Source organism: Hypanus sabinus, chromosome 12, assembly GCF_030144855.1.
Source record: "Hypanus sabinus isolate sHypSab1 chromosome 12, sHypSab1.hap1, whole genome shotgun sequence".
Taxonomy (NCBI): domain Eukaryota; kingdom Metazoa; phylum Chordata; class Chondrichthyes; order Myliobatiformes; family Dasyatidae; genus Hypanus; species Hypanus sabinus.
In genome coordinates this window covers 39,513,095-39,535,856 of record NC_082717.1, presented here as the reverse complement: position 1 = coordinate 39,535,856, position 22,762 = coordinate 39,513,095, and the positions used below count along the sequence as shown (strand labels likewise).

Below are 22,762 nucleotides of genomic sequence, written 5' to 3'. Positions count from 1 at the left end.
AACTTTTTTTGTAATTGATTAATTTTTTAGTTTTTTAAAATCTCCACTTTTTAAGTAGTTTTTTTTTTCAAATTGTACATTTCTAGATGTTTGTCAGAGCCTGAAATATTCAGAGCCCTTTGCCATGTACAACAGCCCACAAGTCTATGAGTGTAGCTCAGCCAGTTGTCAAAGCAGGTGTGTGATGAAGCCTGCTATATTCAGCAGTAACACCCTATACTATGCTGGTCCTTGCCAATCAGGAACTAGATTCAAAGCCACTTTCAGAGAATTGTAAGCATAAAGTGCAAATTCAAGATCAAAGTAAATTTATTGTCAAAATACACACACATCACCATAAACAACCCCGAGATTCATTTTCTTGTGGGCATACACTGAAAATCCAAGAAGCATAATGGAATCAGTGAAAGACTACCCAACAGGACAGAAAAACAATCAATATGCAAAAGATAACAGACTGTGCAAATACAAAAGGAAAAAAAAGCGATAAATATCAAGAAAATGAGATGAATAGTCCTTGAAGGTGAGTCCATAGATTGTGGGAATAGTTCACTGATCGGGCAGCGAAGTTATCCCTCTGGTTTAAGAGCCAAATGGTTGAGAGGTAATAATTATTCCTGAACCCAGGACTATGAGTCCTGAAGCTTCTGTATCTTGTTCCTGAAGGCAGCAGCGAGGAGAGGTCATGGCTTGGATGTTGTGGGTCCATGATGATTGATGCTGCTTTCCTGTAAAAGTGCTCTGTATGGATGTGCTCAATGCTAGATGGGCCTTACCTGTGATGGATTGCACCATATCTGCTACTTTTTCTAGAATTTTCTGTTTGAGGGCATTTGTGTTTCCATAGCAAGCCGTGACGTAGCCATAAGTCTCCACCGCACATCTATAGAAGTTTGTCAAAGTTTTAGATCTCATGTCGAATCTTTGCAAACTTCTAAGGAAGTAGAGGCACTGCTTTGTTTTCTTCGTAATGGCATTTTGAGTGCTGGGCCCAGGACAGGTCCTCTGAAATGATAACACCGAGGAATTTAAAGTTGCTGAGCCTCTCCACCTCTGATCCCCCGATGAGGACTGGTCAAGGGACCACCAGTTTCCTTCTCCTGAAATCAATCATCAGCTTTGTGGCCTTGAATAAGAGATCATTATTGCAGCACCACTCTGCCTGATTTCAATCTCCCTCCTATATGCTGATTTATCACCATTGTAGATTCAGCCAACAACATGGTGTTGTCAGCAAACTTAAATATGGTATTGGAGCTATGCTTAGCCTCACAGTCATGTATAAAGTGAGCAGAGCAGGGGGCTAAGCGCAGAGCTTTATGGTGGACCTGTGTTAGTTGTGGTGGAGATATTTTTACCAATCTGAAGTGACTGGTCTACAAGTGAGGAGATAGAGGAACCAACTGCACAAGGAGGTATTGAGGCCAAGGTCCTGAAGCTTAATTTTGGGAGGATGATGGTATTGAAGGCTGAGCTGTAGATGATGAAGAGCATCCTGATGTATGAATCTTCACTGTCCAGGTGTTCCATGGTTGAGTGAAGAGCCAATGAAATGGCATCTGCTGTGGCTCTGTAGGCAAATTGGAGTGGATCTAAGTTGCTTCTCAGGCAGGAGTTGATATGTTTTGTCACCAACCTCCCAAAGAACTTCATATCACAGTGAATGGGAAGTGTTGCTGGATGATAGTCATTGAGGGAGGTTACATTTTTCTTAGGCACCAGTGTAATTGAAGCCTACTTGAAGCTGGTAGGTATATGCTGAGGCAGGAGGTTAAAGATTTCAGTGAATTCTCCACCCCAGTTGATCAGCACAGGTCTTTAGTACTCAACCAGGTATCCCACCCAGGTTGAATGCTTTCTGTGCATTCACGCTCGTGAAGGATGCTCTCTCATTTGCCCCAGAGACTGAAATCACGGGGTTATTGGGGAATGTGGGAGGTGTGTTGACAGTCAAAGTGAACAAGGAAAGCATTCTCATCTGGGAGCAAAGCCTTGCTCTCACCTATATTGCTTGATCTTACTTTGCAAGAAGAAATAGTACTCAAGCCCTGCGACAGCTGTTGAGCATCCTTCAGTGATTTAAGCTTTCCAATGATCACACCTGGACCTCTTGTATCTTACTTGGTCACCAGACCTGAATGCTATAAACCTGGCCATCAGGGAAGATGCTGAAAGTGGTTATATCTTGTGCAAAATGCACCAGGTTTTCCAAAAAAAAAATGACATTACAGTAACACAGAGAGCAACTGTAACATTTATATAGTGTTTGTGATATATCAATGGTTCATAGAACTACTTGACATATTATGCGGGTAAAAACTCATCCGTTTAAAATATGGTTCTTCAATAAAGGTCTTGTAATTTGGTCATGAGGCACTCATTTCACAAATAAGAGACAAAGAAACTTGGTTTGTAAGTTAGGCCAAGATACTATCAAACAATCACTTTGTTGAAGTGAAGCGATGTTAGAACCTTTGTAACTATAAATATCAGATATCTTCCTTGTCCAGTGGTCATTGCCCCTAGCAACACACAGTTGGCTAATGCTGGAGTAACATTCCAAAAAATTGTCAATATACAGTAATGAACATTAAAAAAAACACAAGAGATTCAGGATATCCAGAGCAACACACAGAAAATGCTAGAAGAACTCAGTAGGTCAGGCAGCATCCATGGAAATTAATAAATAGTCGATATTTCGGGCCAAGATTCATCATCAGGATTGGAAAGGGAGAGGGAAGATGCTAGAATAAAGTGGTGGGAGTGGGTGGTGGTGTAAGGAGTAAAAGCTAGAGTTAGAAGAGTCTCAGCTCGAAAATTCAAGAGTTTATGAATTTCCATAGATGCTGTCTGATCTGCTGAGTTTCTCCAGCATTTTGTGTGTGTGTGGCCAGAATAAGAAGGTGGAAGAGGGAAAGAAGTACAAAGGCACGTGGCTGGGTGTGTTGCTCTGGGTTTCCAAAATCTGCAGGATCTCTTGTGCTTATGACTTGCTGCTATACTGTGAAGTTTCTTTAAGGTATGCCTACTCTGATGAAGTTTAAATCTTCTCTTTGGGAGTAAAGTGAGACCCCTTTCTCTGCTCCCCCTCTGTGATCTCTGCAACTATCTGACTCATGTAGGTTACCACAGCCATGTGACCTTCCAGGGAACTTGTCTTAGTTTATCCCCTTTCCCTTACCCACCTAGCTTCATCCATCACCTTCTAGCTTGTCCTCCTTTTCCTCACTCCCCACCTACTTAGTTGGGTTTTTTCTTCTTTCCAGTCCTAATGAAGGGTCTTGGGGTGAAATGTTGTCTGTTTATCCATCTCCAATGAAAAGTTAATCTGTATGAAAAACAAATGGTACTTGAGCATTGAAGGAGAATGGTGCAATTAACAAATACTGCTCTTCCTTACAAATCAGAGCAGAACAAGGGATTTCTGAAAGAAAGTTAGTGGCCTGGTACTCAGGCAGCACAGTCAGGTGTATTGATGTTAAACATTCAAATGGACTGCAGTTATGGAAGTGTAGTACCAGAGTTTTCGTATCAAGCTTATATATAGGAACTGTGAACTAAAGGACAGACCAGCAGGTGGTATCATCTTTCCACTTTTTGCACTCCCTATATTAACACATTCACAATGTCTAGACACACAAAAATACTAAATGAGGAAATTGTTCTCAATCTACATAAGATATCAGCTCAATTCCACCACCTCAAAACTATTAGTTTTTTTGGTATACTGTATGTAAATGACTTGGACTTAAATTAAGAAGTCTGCTAACAATACCAAAATTGGTTGTGTGACTAGTGGCAAGAAAGATAGCCCTAAGAATTCATGTCCATAAGGTATGGGAGCAGTATCAGGTGATTTGGCCAATCAAGTCTGCTCTACCATTCCGTCATAGCTGAGTTTTTCATCCCCATTTTTTTATCTTCTCCCTGTAAACCTGACTGATCAAGAACTTCAAATCACAGAATGTTACAGCATAGAAACAGGTCCTTCAGCCATCTAGGCTCTGCTGAACTACTAATCTGCTTAGTCCCATCGACCTACACCTGGACCATAGCCCTCCACAGCCCTCCCATTCATGTACCTATCCAAATTTCCCTTAAGTGTTGAAATTGAACCCACATCCAGCACTTGAAGCTCATTCAACACTCTCACCACCCTCTGAATGAAGTCCTGCTGAAGAAAGGTCTCAGCCTGAAATCGACTGTACTCTTTTCCATAGATACTGCTTGGCCTGATGAGTTCCTCCAGCATTTTCTGTGCATTGCTTACAATTCTATCAACCTGTGATGCCACTTTCAAGGGATTTTTGGATGTATAGCTAGATTCCTCTGTTCTACTGCACCCCTCAGTACCCTACCACTCACTGTGTAAGACATTCCCTAGTTGGTCCTCCCAAATTGCAACACCACACACTTGTCTGCATTAAATTCCATCTGCCATTTTTCAGCCCATTTTTTCCAAATGGTCCAGATACCGCTACAAGCTTTGATAGTCTTCCTTGCTGTTTACCACACCTCCAATCTTGGTGTCATCTGCCAATTTACTGATCTAGTTTACCACATTATCATCCAGACTGTTGATACAGATGACAAACAACAATGGACACAGCACCTACATTGTGGCACACCACTAGTTACAGGCCTCCAGTCAGAGAGGCAACCATCTTGCTTCTTCCGTGAAGCTAATGTTTAATCCAATTTACTACCTCATCTTGAATACCAAGCCACTGAACCAACTTCCCATGTGGGACCTTGTCCAATGACTTTCAAAAGTCCACATAGACAGCAGCCACTGCCTTGCCTTCATCAGCTTTCCTGGTAATTTCCACAAAAAACTCTGTAAGGTTGGTTAGACATGACTTAGCATGCACAAAGCCATGTTGACTATCCCTCATCAGTCCCTTTCAATCCAAATTACTTATATATCCAGTCTTTAGATAACCTTCCAGTAACTTTCTCACTACTGATGTCAGGCTCACTGGCCAATAATTTCCTGGTTTATTCTTAGAACCTTTCTAAACCTTCTTTCTGATGGTAGCAGTGAGCATGGCCTGGGTGGTGGGGGTATCTGATGATGGATGCCGCTTTCTTGCGACATTTTGTGGAGATATGCTCAATGGAGGGGAGGGCTTTACCTGTGATAGACTGGGCTGTATCCACCTTTTGTAGAATTTTCCATTCAAGGGCATTTTTGTTTCCATACCAGGCTGTGATGCAGCTAGTCAATATAAAAGTCTGTCAATTGCCATACCAAATCTTTGCAAGCTCCTAAGGAAGTAGAGCCACTGCTGTGCTTTCTTTGTAATTGCACTTATGTGCTAGGCCCAGGACAGGTCCTCTGAAATAATCACACCGAGGAATTTAAAGTTGCTGACCCTCTCCATCTCTGGTCTTCTAATGAGGTCAGGCTCATTGATCTCTGGTTTCTTCCTCCTGAAGTCAATAATCAGGTCCTTGATCTTGCTGATATGGAGTAAAAAGTTATTGTTATGATACTATTTTGCCAGATCTTCAATCTCCCTTCTATATGCTGATTTGTCACCACCTTTGATTTGGCCCTTGATAGTGGTGTTGTCAGCAAATTTGAATTTGTCATTGGAGCTGTGCTTAGCCACGCATCTTAAGTGTAGAGCGAGTACAGCAGGGGGGTTAAGCACATAGCCTTGTGGTGCACCTGTGCTGATGGAGATTGTGGAGGAAATGTTGTTGTCAATCCAAACTGACTGGGGTCTGCAAGTGAGAAAATTGAAGATCCAAATGCACTAAGAGGTACTGAGGCCAAGATCTTGAAGCTTATTGATGAGTTTTGAGGGACGACGGTATTGAACGCTGAGCTGTAGTCGATAAAGAGCAGAGCATCCCAAGTGAAGTTTACCTCTCTGGTTCAAGAGCCTGATGGATGAAGAATAATAACTGTTCCTGAATCTGGTGGTGTGGGTCTTGAAGCTCCTGTACCTTCTTCCTGATGGCAGCAGTGAGAGGTGGGGATCCTTGCTGATGGATGCTGCTTTCCTGTGAGAGTGCTCCGTGTAGTTGTGCTCAATGGAGAGGAGGGCTTAACCCATGATGGAGTGGGCCACACCCACTACTTTCCGGAGGGATTTCCGTTCAAGGGAGTTCGTATTTCCTTTCTTTCTTTCTTTCTTTCTTTCTAAATCTTTTTATTATTATTAGTAATATGGACAGAATACAAATGATATATTAATAAAGAAATTACAAACATACAAATTCCATTACAGATGAAAAAAAACATAAACAATAGTTACTGTATAAATGAGTTTACCGACATAAACCATACAATATATGTATGAACATGATAAGTCTAAATATTTCATAATATATGATATAAAAAAACAGAAAAAAGAAAAAAAAAGAAAAAAAATATAATGCAAAATTAACTGATCTACTAATCTAATAACTAATAAAGAAGAAAAAAGAAGAAAAAAAAAGAAAAAAAAGGGGCTGTTTATAATATCTCACAAGAACAAATATTCATCAATGCTGTCACTTCCGGTCCTCTCAACATACATAAGCTAAAAGCTGGGAAATCAAATGAACTTGGAACAGGGTCATATTACATCATATGAAAATGTTGAATAAATGGTCTCCATAACTTTTCAAATTTAATAGAAGTCTCAAAAACACCACTTTTAATTTTTTCTAAATTTAAACATAACATAGTTTGAGAGAACCAATTAAATACAGTGGGAGGATTAATTTCCTTCCAATTCAACAATATAGATCTTCTAGCCATCAGAGTTAGAAATGCAATCATTCGACGGGCAGAAGAAGATAAATGCAGTGAGTCTAACATTGGTAAACCAAAAATTGCGGTAATAGGATGAGGTTGTAAATCAATATTCAAAACCGCATAAATAATATCAAAAATATCTTTCCAATATTTTTTCAAAAATGAACAAGACCAAAACATATGAGTTAAAGACGCAATTTCAGATTGACATCTATCATCGATAGGATTAATATAAGAGTAAAAATGAGCTAATTTATCCTTGGACATATGGGCCCTATGTACGACCTTAAATTGTATTATGAATGTTTGGCACATATCGATGATGTATTAACTAATTGAAGAATTCTATCCCAATTCTCACTAGAAATGATAAGGTTAAGCTCTCTTTCCCAATCCTTTTTGGTCTTATAAAGGGGCTCTGAACGTATCTTCATAATTATATTATAAAGTTTTGAAATAAGCCCTTTTTGAAAAGGGTCTAATTCAAATAAACTCTCCAAAATATCTGAAGGCACAAAATTTAGAAACGTAGGGAGTGCAGAACTTAAAAAATGTCTAATTTGTAAATACCTAAAAAAAATGAAATCTAGGCAAGTTATATTTGTTGGATAATTGTTCAAAAGACATAAAACAATTGTCCAAAAATAAATCAGAATATCTTAGTAATCCCTTAGTTTTCCAAGCCGAATAAGCTTGATCTATAATGGAAGGGTGGAAAAAACAATTAGATACAATAGGACTATTTAAAACGAATTGAGTCAACACGAAAAATCTCCGAAATTGAAACCATATACATAAAGTATGTTTAAATATCGGGTTCTCAATTTGTTTCGGCAATTTAAAAAGAGCAAAAGGGAGAGAAGTCCCTAAAATAGAACCCAGAGCATAAGCTGATACAGATTTAATTTCTAAACTCACCCAACGAGGGCCGAAAGATCCACCCCAATCTTTCAACCAGCATAACAAGTATCTAATATTAACTGCCCAATAATAAAATCTGAAATTAGGTAATGCTAATCCGCCTTCCTTCTTTGTCTTCTGTAAATATATTTTACCTAACCTGGGATTTTTATTCTGCTATATATATATATGAAGAAATTTTTGAATCAACATTAGTAAAAAAAGATTTCGGAATAAAAATTGGTATCGCTTGAAAAATATATAAAAACTTCGGTAAAATAACCATCTTGCAAGCATTAATCCTACCTATTAGAGATAAAGATAATGGTGACCACTTAGTAAACAAACCTTTAATCTGACCAATTAAGGGTAAAAAATTAAATCTAAATAAATCTTTATGGTTTTTTGTGATTTTGATCCCTAAATAAATAAAAGAATCATTAACTAATTTAAAAGGTAAATTTCCATAAATTGGGACCTGTCTATTCAAAGGAAACAATTCACTTTTATTAAGATTTAACTTATACCCAGAAAACTCACTAAATTGAGCCAATAATGATAAAACTGCTGGGATAGATTTCTCAGGGTTAGAAATGAATAGTAATAAATCATCTGCATACAAAGATAACTTATGAATGTCTGTCCCACGATTAATACCCAAAATATCCTGTGATTGTCTGATGGCAATTGCCAAAGGTTCTAAGGCAATGTTAAATAGTAATGGACTAAGAGGACATCCTTGTCTAGTGCCCTGAAATAGGCGAAAAAAGGGAGATCTTTGATTATTGGTAAACACTGAGGCTACTGGAGTGTGATAAATCAATTTAATCCACGATATGAATATCGGACTAAAATTAAACTTCTCCAACACATTAAATAAGTAAGGCCATTCAACTCGATCAAATGCTTTCTCCGCATCTAATGAAATCACGGATTCTGAAATGTCATGTGAGGGAGTATAAACAATATTCAATAATCTCCTAATGTTGAAAAAATAGCGATTTTTAATAAAACCGCTGAAAAAATTTTGAAATAATTTTAGGTAATACCTTCTCCAATCTGGATGCCAGTAACTTGGAAAAAATCTTGGAGTCTACATTCAATGAAGATATTGGTCTATAGATGCACAGTTAGTAGGGTCTTTATCTTTCTTCAATATTAGAGAAATGGATGCTCTATAAAAAGATTGTGGCAAATTCCCCAATCTAATTGCTTCCTCAAAAACCTTACTTAACCAAGGGGAAAGAGTAGCAGAAATTTTTTTAAAAAATTCAACTGTATAACCATCTGGAGCCGGTGCTTTCCCAGAATTCATTGAGGAAATAGCCCCTTTAATTTCTACATCCATAATAGGAGTATCCAATATTGAAAGATCATCAGATAATAATCTTGGAAAATTTAATTTCCCAAGAAAATCACACATGGTATTACGATCCTGAAGAAATTCAGATTGATACAGGGAGGTATAGAAGTCTTGAAATGCCTTATTTATCTCATCATGATTAACTGTCAAATTCCCATTCTGCTGACAAATCTTAGTGATTTGACGTTTAACCAAAGCATTCTTCAATTGACTAGCTAACAGTTTACCAGATTTATCACTATGTATATAAAAATCAGATCTAGTTTTCATTAATTGATTTTCAATCGAGGTTGTAAGTAATAAACTATGTTCCATTTGAAGTTCAACCCTTTGTTTGTAAAGCTCCTTACTAGGAGCAATCGAATATTTCTTATCAATCTCTTTAATTTTATCGACCAATAAAAGAGTTTCCGTCTTAGTACGTTTTCTCAAACCGACAGAGTAAGAGATAATCTGTCCACGTATATACGCTTTAAAAGTGTCCCAAAGTGTTCCGCAGGAGATATCATCTGTGGAATTAGTTGAAAAGAAGAAGTCGATCTGCTCCTTCATAAATTTTATAAAGTCTGAGTCTTGCAATAAGGTAGAGTCAAATCGCCATTGTCTGGCATGTATCCGTAAATAATGGAGCATGGTCAGAGATAGCTATAATATCATAGTTACAACCGATTACCAATGGAATAAAACAAGAGTCTACAAAAAAAAAATCAATTCTCGAATAAGAGTGATAAACATGTGAGAAAAAAGAAAACTCTTTGTCGTTAGGATGCCGAAATCTCCAAACATCAAGAACTCCACTGTCAGTCAAAAAAGAGTTAATACAAGTGGCTGACTTATTAGGTAAAGTCTGAATAGATAAAGATTTATCCATCAAAGGATTTAAACAACAATTAAAGTCACCACCCATTATTAACTTATATTCATTTAGATTGGGTAAAGAAGTAAACAAGGACTTAAAAAAGTCAGGAAAATCCACATTTGGAGCATAAACATTAACCAAAGCAACCTTTTTATTACAAAGTAAACCCATAATTAACAAAAATCTACCATTCGGATCCGAAAAAATATCATGTTGAACAAATGGAATAGAGGAGTCAATAAAAATTGAAACTCCTTTTACTTTAGCGTTCGAATTTGCGTGATACTGTTGACCCCGCCAAAATCTAAAAAAACGAAATTTGTCCTCCTTCCTCACATGAGTTTCTTGTACAAAAATGATATGAGCATTAAGTCTTTGGAATACTTTGAAAATCTTCTTTCGTTTAATTGGATGATTTAAACCGTTAGTATTCCAAGACACAAAATTAATGGTCTGAGCCATAATTCTAAAATCAACCCTTTGGTATAGAAAGGGTTAACCAACTTGTAAACTCATGCACCCGGAAGAGGAACAAAAGTAAAGAGAGGACCTGGAAGTGCCGACAACGCAGACATATTTGAAGTTCAAAAACAGCCCAAATGAAAAAACTAACACAAACTGATGCAAAAAAAAATAGAATTAGGAAACAGACCATCCCCCCACCCTCCAAGAAAAAAAGCCAAAATATGACTTAAAAAAGGAAAGAATGAGACTAATTCTACCCCTATGTCAGTGAAGAACACTCCATATATAAAGGATATATAAAAAAAATCACCCCAACTTTAAAAATTAAAATCATATAATAAAAAACATATTTCTAAGAATAGTTAGTTGTAAAAATTAAGAATATAGTCACTAAAAAAAAACCTATAAATCGGGCTCTAGCCCAGGCAAAACAAAAAATATTTAAGCTATGATAAGTGATGCATTGTAGGAAAAAGACAAAAGAAAGAAAAAAAATAACGCCATCTTAAGCAAAACCAAAAATCTTTTTCAAAAAACCACCATCTTAATCAAAAAAAAAATTCACCTTCAAAGAAACAAAGTTAATAGACAAGAATGTAGTATAATGGTTAAAGTGTATAAGGCAAAACAATTGATATAACGAAAACACACTTTAACTTAAGTATAAAGTATAGGATGAACCAACACCAATAACCAGAGGTTAATTCTGGTTTAAGAAATCGAGAACCATCTTACACGATCAGAATCGTTCATTTATTAGAGAGTGGTGTCTGTAGCAGTAGGGAAGTTCTTCTCCAGATAATTTCTCGTTTCTGAGGTTAAAAGGAAAACCTGGCGTGGAGCATTCGACGGAGAAATTCCAAGCTTCGCAGGGTATAGGAGCGCAGGTTTCAGATTTTTCTCATAACATTCAGCCATCAACGGTTTAAAAAGAAGCCTTTTTTTATAAAGATCAGGACTAAAGTCTTCAACCAGACGGAAGCAGTAATCTTGGAATTTAACCATTCCTGCCCGACGAGCTGCACGTATAAGTTGTTCTTTGTCATGTACATAATGGAACCAGACAATTACAACCGAAGGTTTGTCTGTAGCACTCAGTGATCGACTCCGAATACTATGTGCCCGATCCAATAAAGGAGGGTTATTCGTGAAAATCGTCGGAAACGCTTCTTTTAGAAGTTGAGCAAAATATTTCGAAGGGTCATCTTTTTCTATGCCGTCTGGAAGACCAAGTATACGTAGGTTCTGTCTTCTGGACCGATTCTCAAAATCGTCACTCTTGGCTTTGAGGGCTTCCATCAGCTTAATGGTCAAAATTAAATCCTGTTGCAGTCTTTCAATAGTCAAATCTCGCTTCCGAGCATCTTCTTGCAGAGATGCAATAAGAGCTTGTTGCTGGTTAATTACTGAATCCGTCTTAACCATGTACTCTTGAAAAGCCTTTATATCTTCTTTAAAAAATTGTTGTAGTTGATCAAATTTTTTGTCCAAAACCTTCATAAACAATTCATAAGTTAATTGAGTGTGTTGTGGCGGAGCCTGCTTCTTTCCGTTACTGTTCGGATTGCGTCCGGGTTCTTGTCCCTTAGACCTGAGAGACATTTCTGTTTGCATATCTTCAAAAGTTCACGACAAACTCTTGGCAGTAAGTTCAAAAAAAAAATTAACAAAGAAACTTTTGGTATAGGTAAAAATAAGCTGAATAAGGGTGATCAAAGGTTAAAAAAAAGTAAAGGTTATGGAGCGAATCCAAAACAGTACTCACTCCATGAGCGTCTCCCACTGACTCTGAGTTCGTATTTCCATACCAGGCCATGATGCAACCAGTCAATATACTCTTGACCACATGTGTATGGAAGTTCATTAAAAAAAAGAGGGGCGGATTGAGGATCTATGCTTTTCCAGGAGTTTTACTCCTATTTCAGAGATCAATGGACTGTCTTCAACCATCTCCTTGGGACTGTGATATTTAATTTTGTATGGAAATACGAGTACTGAGAAGGGGGAGTAGTTAATACAAACCTCTGAAGCAGAAAAAATATCTGGAAACTCCAAAAAAACTAATGCTTTTTTTTATATAGAGGATTACTTAACATTGAAGTCAAAACTCAAACTTACTGCACCACAATTTGGCACTTCACACATGAAGGTCGGCCCTTGAACAACCAGCTGCTCCATAGGAACTACTGGCACTTGCAAAGGGGACTTTGGTGCTTCTGTTTTCTCCTCATCTCTATCTGATTTTCTGTCATCATCATCATCTTCATCCTCCACTTCTTCATCTTCATCACTAAACTAAAGAGAGGAAACAGACATTACAATTCATCATTGATAATGTCGTTTATGTATTATGTAAAATACGCTGGAAGAACCTGTCTTGTATACTGTTCATACAGATCAAATCATCAGGGTAGAACAAGGTAAAACAGTAACAATGCAGAATAAACTGTGAAAGCTACCAAAAATAAACAGCAATGCAGGTATACAATAAAGTGCAAGAATGTAACAGGATAGATTGCAAGGTCAAAAGTACATCTTTGTATTCCAGTGTCTGTCTTTGAGCCTGGTTGTATGTGCTTTCAGGCTTTAGCACCTTCCGCCTGATGGGTGGGAGGTGGGGGGAAGAGAGAATGTTCAGGGTGGAGAGTGTTATTGATTATGCTGGCTGATTACTGAGGCAGCAAGAAGTATAGAGAGATTCCACAGAGAGGAGGTTGGCTTCTGTGAAGTGTTGAACTGTTTTTATAACTGAAGTTTCTTGTGGTCATGCGTAGAGCAGCTGCTATATCAAGTCAATATGCATCCTGAGAGAATGCTTTCTATGGTGTATTGATAAAAATTGGTATAATTTGAGGGGAACATGCTGAATTTATTTAGTCTCCTGAGGAAGTAGATAGATCTTTCTTGCCATGACATAAATGTGAGTCCACAACTCATCAAAGACAAAGGAAATTTAATTAACTCTGTGAGGTATGTTTTATGACTGAAGTTTCCTGGAATTATTTCAAAGATGTTATTTAATATGATTTATAAACTTGACACAATTTCAGAAAGGGGTAAATTCTGTGAACAAATCAGAGTATTTTGAAACTGCCAGCAAAATGCTATGCTGACCTTCATATTTACTTCTGACACAGAAAGAGTCCATCATAGCCCACTGACAGAATGCTTTCTATGGTGTATTGATAAAAATTGGTATAATTTGAGGAAACCCATTAATTTTCCCTGTAACTTTCTCTACCCCATTTCTACCAACCTGCAGATTCAACCATCTAGATGTTAGGGGTCATCTACAGTGGACACTTAACCTACTAACGTACAACGTGAGGAGGTAACTGGTACACCTGGAGGAAACCTGTGTGGTTACAGAAAAACTGTGCAAGCTTCTCACAGACAACCAGGATCAAATCCTGGTCATTGGATCTGTGAAATTTCAGCAAGAACAGTTTATGTTCTTCAATATCTTTAAAAATACAAATTGACAAATATTGTGACAATTTTTCAAACATAAATATATGTTTTGATTGAGACACTGAAACCCATTGGAGCTACAGCTCATGGTACTGCTCAGCAGCAAGCACAGGTAGTTTTACCGTAGCTGTGTGTACAGAATTTGTTAATGGATGTCTGGGATTTTTCTTTATCTATTAAATCTATGCAGTATCTTCAATCTGGGAAGTGCTTTGGCATGACTTGGCTGGGCAGGGGTAAAAAAGTAGAAATAAACACAGGAGCCTATGTTTTTACTCCTGTCTGCTACACTGCAACTCCTGTAAGAAATGGGCAAGGCTGAATACAATAGTACTGTGCTTTGATGCAACGCAGAACACAAAGGCTGCTTCAGCAAAGATTCAATCTTCACTTTTTTCTCCTTAAGGTGGCTGGATTCTGTAACCAGGCTTTGCTAGTGACCTCCAAATCACTAAAAAAAATAGTAATATTTAAATAATTTAAATATTTATGCTGGCAGGAACAGTGTTTATGCAATTATTCATTCCACAATTGACTTCATTTTTTGTTGTATAGTTTGATTTCCAGCTGTTTTCTGTCTCTCTGTTCCAGTATGCTCTTTTCCTTTTTTTTGTTCTCTAACTTCCCCTATTTTATTATACTGACGGACCCTAAAACATTGTGCCACCTGCTGTTGTGGCACCACTCAGCCAGATTTTCAATCTCCCGCCTAAATGCAGATTCATCACCACCTTTGATTTGGCCTACGACAATGGTGTCATCAGCAAACTTGAATATAGCATTTGAGCTGTATGTAGCCACACAGTCATAAGGGTAAAACAGATAGAGAAGGGGGCTAAGCACGCAGCCTTGTGGTGCACCTGTGTGATAGAGATTGCACAGGAGTTATTGACAATCCAAACTAACTGGGGTCTGCAATTAAGGAAATCAAGGATCCAATTGCACAAGGAGGCAATGAGGCCAAGGTCTTGAAACTTATTGATTAGTTTTGAGGAGATGATGGTATTGAATGGTGACCTGCAGTCGATAAAGAGCATCCTGATGTATGTATCTTTGTTGTCCAGATGTTCCAGGGTTGAATGAAGGGCCACCGGGATGGCATCTACTGTAGACCTGTTGCTCCAGTAGGCAAATTGGAGTGAATCTAAGTCACTTCTCAGGCAGGAGTTATTTGTTTCATCGTCAACCTCTGAAATCACTTCATCACAGTGGATGTAGGTGCTACCGGACAATAGTCATTGGGGCAGGTTACCACGTTCTTCCTAGGCATTGGTATAAGTGAAGCCTGCTTAAAGCAGGTGGGTACCTCAAACTAGCGAAGCAAGAGATTAGAGATGTCCCAACACTCCAGCCAGTTTATCAGTTCAGGTGTTTAATACTCAGCCAGGTATCCTGTCTGGGCTGGATGCTTTTCGTAGGTTTACCCACCCTTCTGAAGGATGCTCACATGTTGACCTAAGAGATTGAAATCACAGGATCATCGAGGGCTGTGGGAGTTTGTGATGGCTCCTTCATGTTTTGACAGTCAAAACAAGTATAGAAAGCATCGAAGCAAAGTCCAGTTGTTGCTTACATCACTTAATTTTACTTTATAAGAAGTGATAGCATTCAAGCCCTGCCATAACTGTTGAACATCCTTCACTGATTCCACCGTTCATGAGATGGTTTTCCAGAGATTGTACCTGGGTCTCTTGTAACTTTCTTAGTCACAAGACTTCAATGCCTCTAAGCAGACTGCAGCTCATTGTGGATCACATGGTTCACCAAGGCTTCTGGTTGGGGAAGACTCTGAATGAATTTGTGAGGACCAGCAACATCCATATCAATTTCCCCTGCACTCCCTCAGTTTTAATCAACAAGCTCCAAAACTCGAGAGTTGGTATCTCCTCTGAATTGGATCCTTGACTTCCTCACCAGGAGACCACAATCTGTGTGGATCGAAAATAGCATCTCCTCCTCACTGACAATCAATACTGGTGCACCTCAAGGATGTGTGCTTAGCCCACTGCTCTGCTCTCTCTACACCCATGACTGTGTGGTTAGGCACAGCTCAAATGCGATCTTTAAATTTGCTGATGACAACTATTGTTGGCAGAATTTCAAATGGTGACAAGAAAGTGTGCAAGTGTGACTGGTGTTGCAACAACAACTTTGCACTTTATATCATTAAGATCAAGAATCTTTAGTGGACTTCAGGAAGGGGAACTGAAGGGATCGCAAACCTCACTGAGGGATCAACGGTGAAAATGGTGCACAGTTTCAAGTTCCTGGGTGTTGACATCTCTGAGATCTATCCGAGACCCAACATAATGATGCAATTACAAAGAAGGCACAGCAGCTGCTGTATTTCATTAGGAGTTTAAGGAGACTTGGTATGTCATCCAAGATTAGCAAAGTTAAACAGATCTACTGTAGAGAAAGCATTCTAAATGGTTACATCACTATGTGGTATGCAGGGGCCCACTGCTCAGGATCGGAAAGACACAGCAGAAAATTGTCAACTCAGCCTGCTGCATCACGAACACCAGCCTCTCCAGCAACAAGAACATCTTCAAATGGCGATACCTCAAAAAAGTGACATCCATCATTAAGGACTACCATCACCCAGAACAGGCACATTCGTAAAACATTCCAACATGTCAACAACCACAAGGCAGCAGGGCTGGATGGCATCCCAGGGCCTGTCCTCAGAGTGTGTGTGGAACAGCTGGCTGGTGTGTTTACAGACATTCTTAATCTCTCCCTCTCCCAGTGAGTAGTGCCCTCCTGTTTCAAATCATCCAGCATTGTCCCCGTACCTAAGAAAACCAAGGTAGCATGCCTGAGCAATTGGCGCCCTGTCACACTCACCTCAATTATAAGCATATGCTTTGAGGAGGCTGGTCTCCATCTGCAGCGTGCTACCACCCAAACTGGACCCCAACAATCTGCCTACCAATGGAACCAGTCTACCAATGACACCATGGCCACAGCACGAAACACTATCCTCACTCACCAGGAGAAGAGGGATGCATACATTCCTGGACTACTGTTCAGCATTCAACATCTTAATTCCTTCCAGACTTGACAGGAAGCTCAGAGACCTCGGCCTGCACACCAAGTGCAGCTGCATTTTAGACTTCCTATCGGATTGTCAACAGATAGTAAAGATGGGTCCCTCACCACTGTCCCTCTGATCCTCAACACAGGTGCCCCCAGGGTTGTATTCTGAGTCCCCTTCTCTACACCCTTCACACCCATGTCTGTCCTACCAATTTCCTCAGTATATACATCACTAATGACCTCACCTGGACTGTACACACCGCCTTTGTGGATTAAAAAAAAGTACAACAGCGTCTCTTCCACCTCAAGCAACTGAAGAAGTTTAGTATAAGCTCCCAAATCCTCAAGACCTTCTACAGAGGCACCATTGAGAGCATACTGACTGACTGTATCACCACCTTGATTACAGGGCACTACAGAGTGTGGTACAGTCAGTCCAGCGCATCTGTGAATGTGAACTTCCCTCCATTGTGGACATTTACAGCAGCAGGTGCAGAAGGAAGGCCTGGAAGATCATCGGGGACACCAGTCATCCCAATTGTAAGCTGTTTCAGCTGCTTCCATCTGGCAAACAGTACTGCAGCATTAAAGTCAGGACCAACAGGCTATAAGACAGCTTTTTTCCACAAGCCATTAAACTTTTAAATTCACATTGCGACAGTCATAACACAAAGATTTTTAGTCCCTCACATTGTGGGATGGATACAAGTTTTAAATAAGTTCTATCCATTCTATCTCTTCTGATTGCTACCATCGAGGAGGAATTACAGAAGTCTGAAGACACACACTCAATGGTTCAGGAACAGCTTCTTCCCCTCCACCATCAGATTTCTCACTGGACAATGAACCCAAGTACACTACCCTACTATTGTTTTCACAAAGTACAATGCAGATGCTGCGGTCAAATCAACACGTACAAACAAGCTGAATGAACTCAGTAGGTTGGGCAGCATCCATGGAAACGAGCAGTCAACGTTTTGGGCCAAGACCCTTCGTCAGGACTGAAGAAGGAAGGGGCAGGGGCCCTATAAAGAAGGTGGGGGGAGGGTGGAATGTGCCAGGTGGAAAACCAATCAGAAGAAAGATCAAGGGGTGGGGGAGGGGAAGCAGGGAAGGGATAGGCAGGAGAGATGAAGGAATGTAAGGAGAAAGCACTATGGGTAGTAGAAGGCAGAATTATGAGAGAGGTGATAGGCAGCTGGAAAAGGAGGCAGTGTGAAAGTGGGATGGGGGAACAGAGAGGGAGGGAATTACCGTAAGTTGGAGAATTCGATGTTCATACCAAGGGGGTGGAGACCACCCAGATGGTATATGAGGTATTGCTCCTCCACCCTGAGTTTGGCCTCATCATGGCAGTAGAGTAGGCCAATGTATGGACATATCCGAATGGGAATGTGAAGCAGAGTTGAAGTGGGTGGCAACCGGGAGATCCTGTCTGCTGTGGCAGACGGAGCGGAGGTGCTTGACGAAGCGGTCCCCCAATCTGCGTCGGGTCTCGCCGATGTAGAGGAGGCCGCACCGGGAGCACCGGATGCAATAGATGACCAGCATACTATCCTCCGCAACTTCCGCCACCTTCAACAAGACCCCACCACTAAAGCACATCTTTCCCACTCTACCCCTATCTGTTTTTTGCAGGGATCGTTCCCTCTGCGACTGACTGGTCCACACGTCCCTCCCCACAGATCTCCCACCTGGTACTTATCCTTGCAAGCGTAATTTATAATATTTTGTTGTATATTGGCAATGTACTGCTTCCACAAAACATAAAATTTCACAACATAAACTAGAGATAGTAAATCCGATTCTGATTCTCGTTATTGATATCCCTCGTGAAGGTAGGTGGCCAGATTTGCAATGACTTATGTTTGCTACCAATTCCAATTTTACACTGCAATTTTCTTTAAAAGGATATCTCTAGGACTTATAAGCAGCTTTTCCAAAATTACATCAAATCTGTTAGATGAGTTATTTAAAGTGATGACTACAAATTATGATAATTTTCAAATAATGGGGCAGTGTGATTCATTTCAAAGCAACCTCTCTGTGCTTTTCAATGCAAATGCATTAAAAGTAAGATGAAAGATTTGGAAAAGGAGCAAACTGAAAAATTCATTACTCATTTTAACCCTATCTTTAAGTCCCAATGGTCTCTAGTAAACTCCTTATGATGAAATAAATTCTCTGTTCATGCAACAACATTTGTACTATCTGTCATTCCACAGGCCTGCTCTCTATTGACTACTTTATCAACTCGTCCACCCCCACGTATCTCCCTGCAACTGTGACAAGTGCTGCACTTGCCCCTGCACCTTCTCCCTCACCACTACTCAAGGCTGTGAACAGTCCTTTATCTATGAGTTTGTTGGGGTCACTTATTGTATCCAGTGCCCCAGTGTGCCTCCTCTACAATGGGCTACTGCTTCATTGAGCACTTTTGCTCTGTCTGCCACAGGTCGGCACACTCGGTGGCTGCCCATCTCATTTCAACTTCCCATTCCAGCATGTCTATCCACGACTGCCAGAGGCCAAATGCAGGTTGGAGAAGCAACACCTATATTCTGTTTAGGTAGTCTCCGACCTGATGGCATGAACATCAATTTCTAGTAATAATTCTTCTCTGCTTGCCCTCACCTACCCCCCACTATTTGTTTTTCCCTAATCTAGTGGCCCTTCACCTCTTCTCCCCTGCGCTTATGAATTGCCCATTATCTCTCTTCAGTTCTCCATGTCCTTTCCTTTATTCCACTGACTTCTCCTATCAGTTTCCTTCTTCTTCAGCCCTTTAACTCTTCCACGTTTCACCTCCCATCTCCTCCCCCTCTCACCCACCTCCCCCCTTAACTGGTTTCATCCATCTTCAGCCAGGTTGTATTCCTCCCCATCTCCCCAGCTTCTCTTTTTACTTCCTCCTCTATGCAGTCCTAATGAAGGACCTCGGCCTGAGATATCAACTGTTTAATCCTCCTCATAGAGGCAGTCTAATCTGATGAGTTCCCCAGCATTCTGTAGGCTGCTCTGGATTTTCAACATCTGCAGAATCTCTTGAGTTTAGGATACAGTTAGATTGATATTTAACTCATTGCTTGCCCCCACTTTACCCTTTTATAGTATTTAAGATACAGTTAGATAGATTTTTGCATATCGGAAAATTAATGGTAATGGTGAAAAGGCAGGTAAGTGGAACTGAGTCCGTGACCAGATCAGCCGTGATCTTACTGAATGGAAGAGCAGGCTCAGTGGCCCACTCCTGCTCCTCCTCTTCGTGTTCTTGGGTAAAACTGGCATTCAAAATTTGAATTTTCCAACATTTATCTTTTTCTCACATTATACATACAGTGTTCACTGTAGAAATGAAAAAAAAAACACATAACTAATACAAAAGAAAATTCACAAGGATCATGAAATTTAAATAAATGTTCACTTCAAAATGTTCTCTCAGATCTCTTCTTAAAAACAGGAAGAGGTTCTGGGAATGTGATTGTACAAAAACATGACTCATGTTGACCATTTATTGTAATGATTTCAGCAGAAAATCTTAAATCAGCTAAAATGGTTTGGACAGAATGTTTCCAACTAATAGAGGGAAAAAGTAATGTATTTCTGTGGGAATAAAGTATAACTCAATGAATGGAAAAACATATTTGCATGAATGTCATTGGAATTCATAGAAATTTGCCTATTTAGATAGTATTCTCTTTCACTTGACCTATTGTTGTTTTAGAAATAGCGAGAAAAATTATCAATATTCTCGACTGGCAGATAATTAAAAAATAGTGAACAGTGTTAAGATCAGTCACCTTGAAACAAATCCCTTGCCTTGAATCCATTTGTTCACAACTTTCATGTATAATCATGAATAAAATAATTTATCCCATCATTTCCAGATGACATAATGCTCAACAGGAAATGAACAGAGGTACTTCTGTACACAATTCATCTTAGCCACCTGACTTTTTAAAATCAGCAACTGTTACACATCTTACAGTGTCACTAGCGATACACTGCACGCTTCCTCCTTTACCACACACAATTGATCTTCTGGGTACAACTGCAACAGTTGAATTTTCACAGAAAAACTAGAAATCAATTATCTGATAATTACATATGAGTTAAAAGCCCCCCCCCCATTCAAAAAAACCAGTATCAGCCAGCCCTAGTTTTCATTATAAACAAGAGAAAGTCTGCAGATTCTGGAAATCCTAGCTACACACACAAAATGCTGGAGGAACTCGGCAGGCCAGATAGCATCTACGGAAAAAAGTATAGTCAATGTTTCAAGCCGAGACCCTTTGGCAGTAATGGAGAAAAAAAAGATGAGTAGACTTAAAAGGTGGTGGGGGGGGGGGGGGGAAGAGAAACACAAAGTGATAGGTGAAACTGGGAGGGAGAATGATGAAGTAAAGAGCTGGGAAGTTGATTGGTGAAAGTGATACAGAGCTGGAAAAAGGGGGGGGGGGGGGGGTGAAGAGAGGAACACCAGACGGAGGTGATGGGCAGGCAAGGAGATGGTGAGAGAGGCAAAAGGGGATGGCGAATAGTGAAAAAGAGTGGTGGTGGGGGCGGGGATAACCGGAAGTTCAAGAAATCAATGTTCATGTCATTAGGCTGGAGGCTACCCAGATGGAATATAAGGTGTTGTTCCTCCAACCTGAGATTGGCGTCATCCCAACATCACAACAGTAGAGGAGGCCATGGATTGACATATTGCAATGGGAATGGAAAGTGGAATTAAAATGGGTGGCCATTGGGAGATCCTGCTTTTTCTTGTGGACAGAGCATAGGTGTTTGGTGAAATGGTTTCTCAATCTACCTTGGGTCTCACCAACATAAAGAAGGTCACACTGGAAGCATTGGACACAGTAAATGACCCAAATAGACTCACAGATGAAATGCTACCTTACCTGGAAGGACTGTTTGGGGCCCTGAATGGTAGTGAGGGAGGAAGGAGGTGGTGTGGCAGGTGTAGCACTTGTTCCGCTTGTAAGGATGAGTGTCAGGAGAGAGATCAGTGGGGAGGGACAAATGGATAAGAGTCGTGTAGGGAGCGATCCCTGCAGAAAGCAGTAAGTGGGGAGGGAGGGAAAGATGTGCTTGGTGGTAGGATCCCGTTGGAGATGGCAGAAGTTCCGGAGAATTACGTGCTGGATGCGGAGGCTGGTGGGGTGGTAGGTGAGGTCAAGAGGAGCCCTATTCCTGGTAGGGCAGTGGGAGAATGGGATAGGAGCAGATATGCATGAACTGGATGAGAATTGGGATCTGATGGCATGAACATCGATTTCTCGAACTTCTGGTAACATTCCCCCACTTCACCATTCCCCATCCCCTTTAACCACTCTCACCTCCCTCTGGTGCTCCTCCCCCCTTTTCTTTCTTCTATGTCCTTCTGTTTCCTCTTATCGGAAACCCTCTTCTCCAGCCCTGTATCTCTTTCACCAATCAAGTTCCTAGCTCTTTACTTCATCCCTCCCCCTCCCAGTTTCACCTATCACCTTGTGTTTCTCTCTCCCCTCCCCCACCCTTTAAATCTACTCCTCATATTTTTTTTTCTCTCCAGTCCTGCCGAAGGGTCTTGTCAAATGTACTTTTTTCCGCAGGTGCTACCTGGCCTGCTGAGTTTCTCCAGTTTTGTGTGTGTGTTGCCAGTTTTCATAATGTAGGATATCCAAATGTGCACTAATGGACCAGCACGAATTTAGAACCCTTTTAGATGATACACATCATAGCTACTTTCTGCTGGCTCTGCATCACTGGAAATCCTGAACCTCACTGTGACCTGAGTCCACTTGTGGCACAGGTCTTAATCAAGGCAAATTACTGTATGGTAATCTCCCTCAGATCCCACTGTCAGCTCCTGGGCCCTCAGAGGCTCCATCTTCCTCTCACCCCAACCCTTCCCTCTCCACTGACA

The 22,762-nt window shown here is 40.2% G+C and overlaps 1 protein-coding gene across 6 annotated transcripts in view; it reads right to left on the bottom strand.

The window, feature by feature from the left end:
* The window catches only part of LOC132402794 (transcriptional-regulating factor 1), a 260,989-nt gene that overhangs the window by 4,026 nt on the left and 234,201 nt on the right, over window positions 1-22,762 (bottom strand). For all 6 annotated transcript variants that reach the window (XM_059985782.1, XM_059985784.1, XM_059985783.1 and 3 more), the window contains one exon: window positions 12,457-12,633. In XM_059985782.1, coding sequence (XP_059841765.1) covers window positions 12,457-12,633 — 177 coding nt within the window. The remainder of the gene's footprint in view (window positions 1-12,456; window positions 12,634-22,762) is intronic.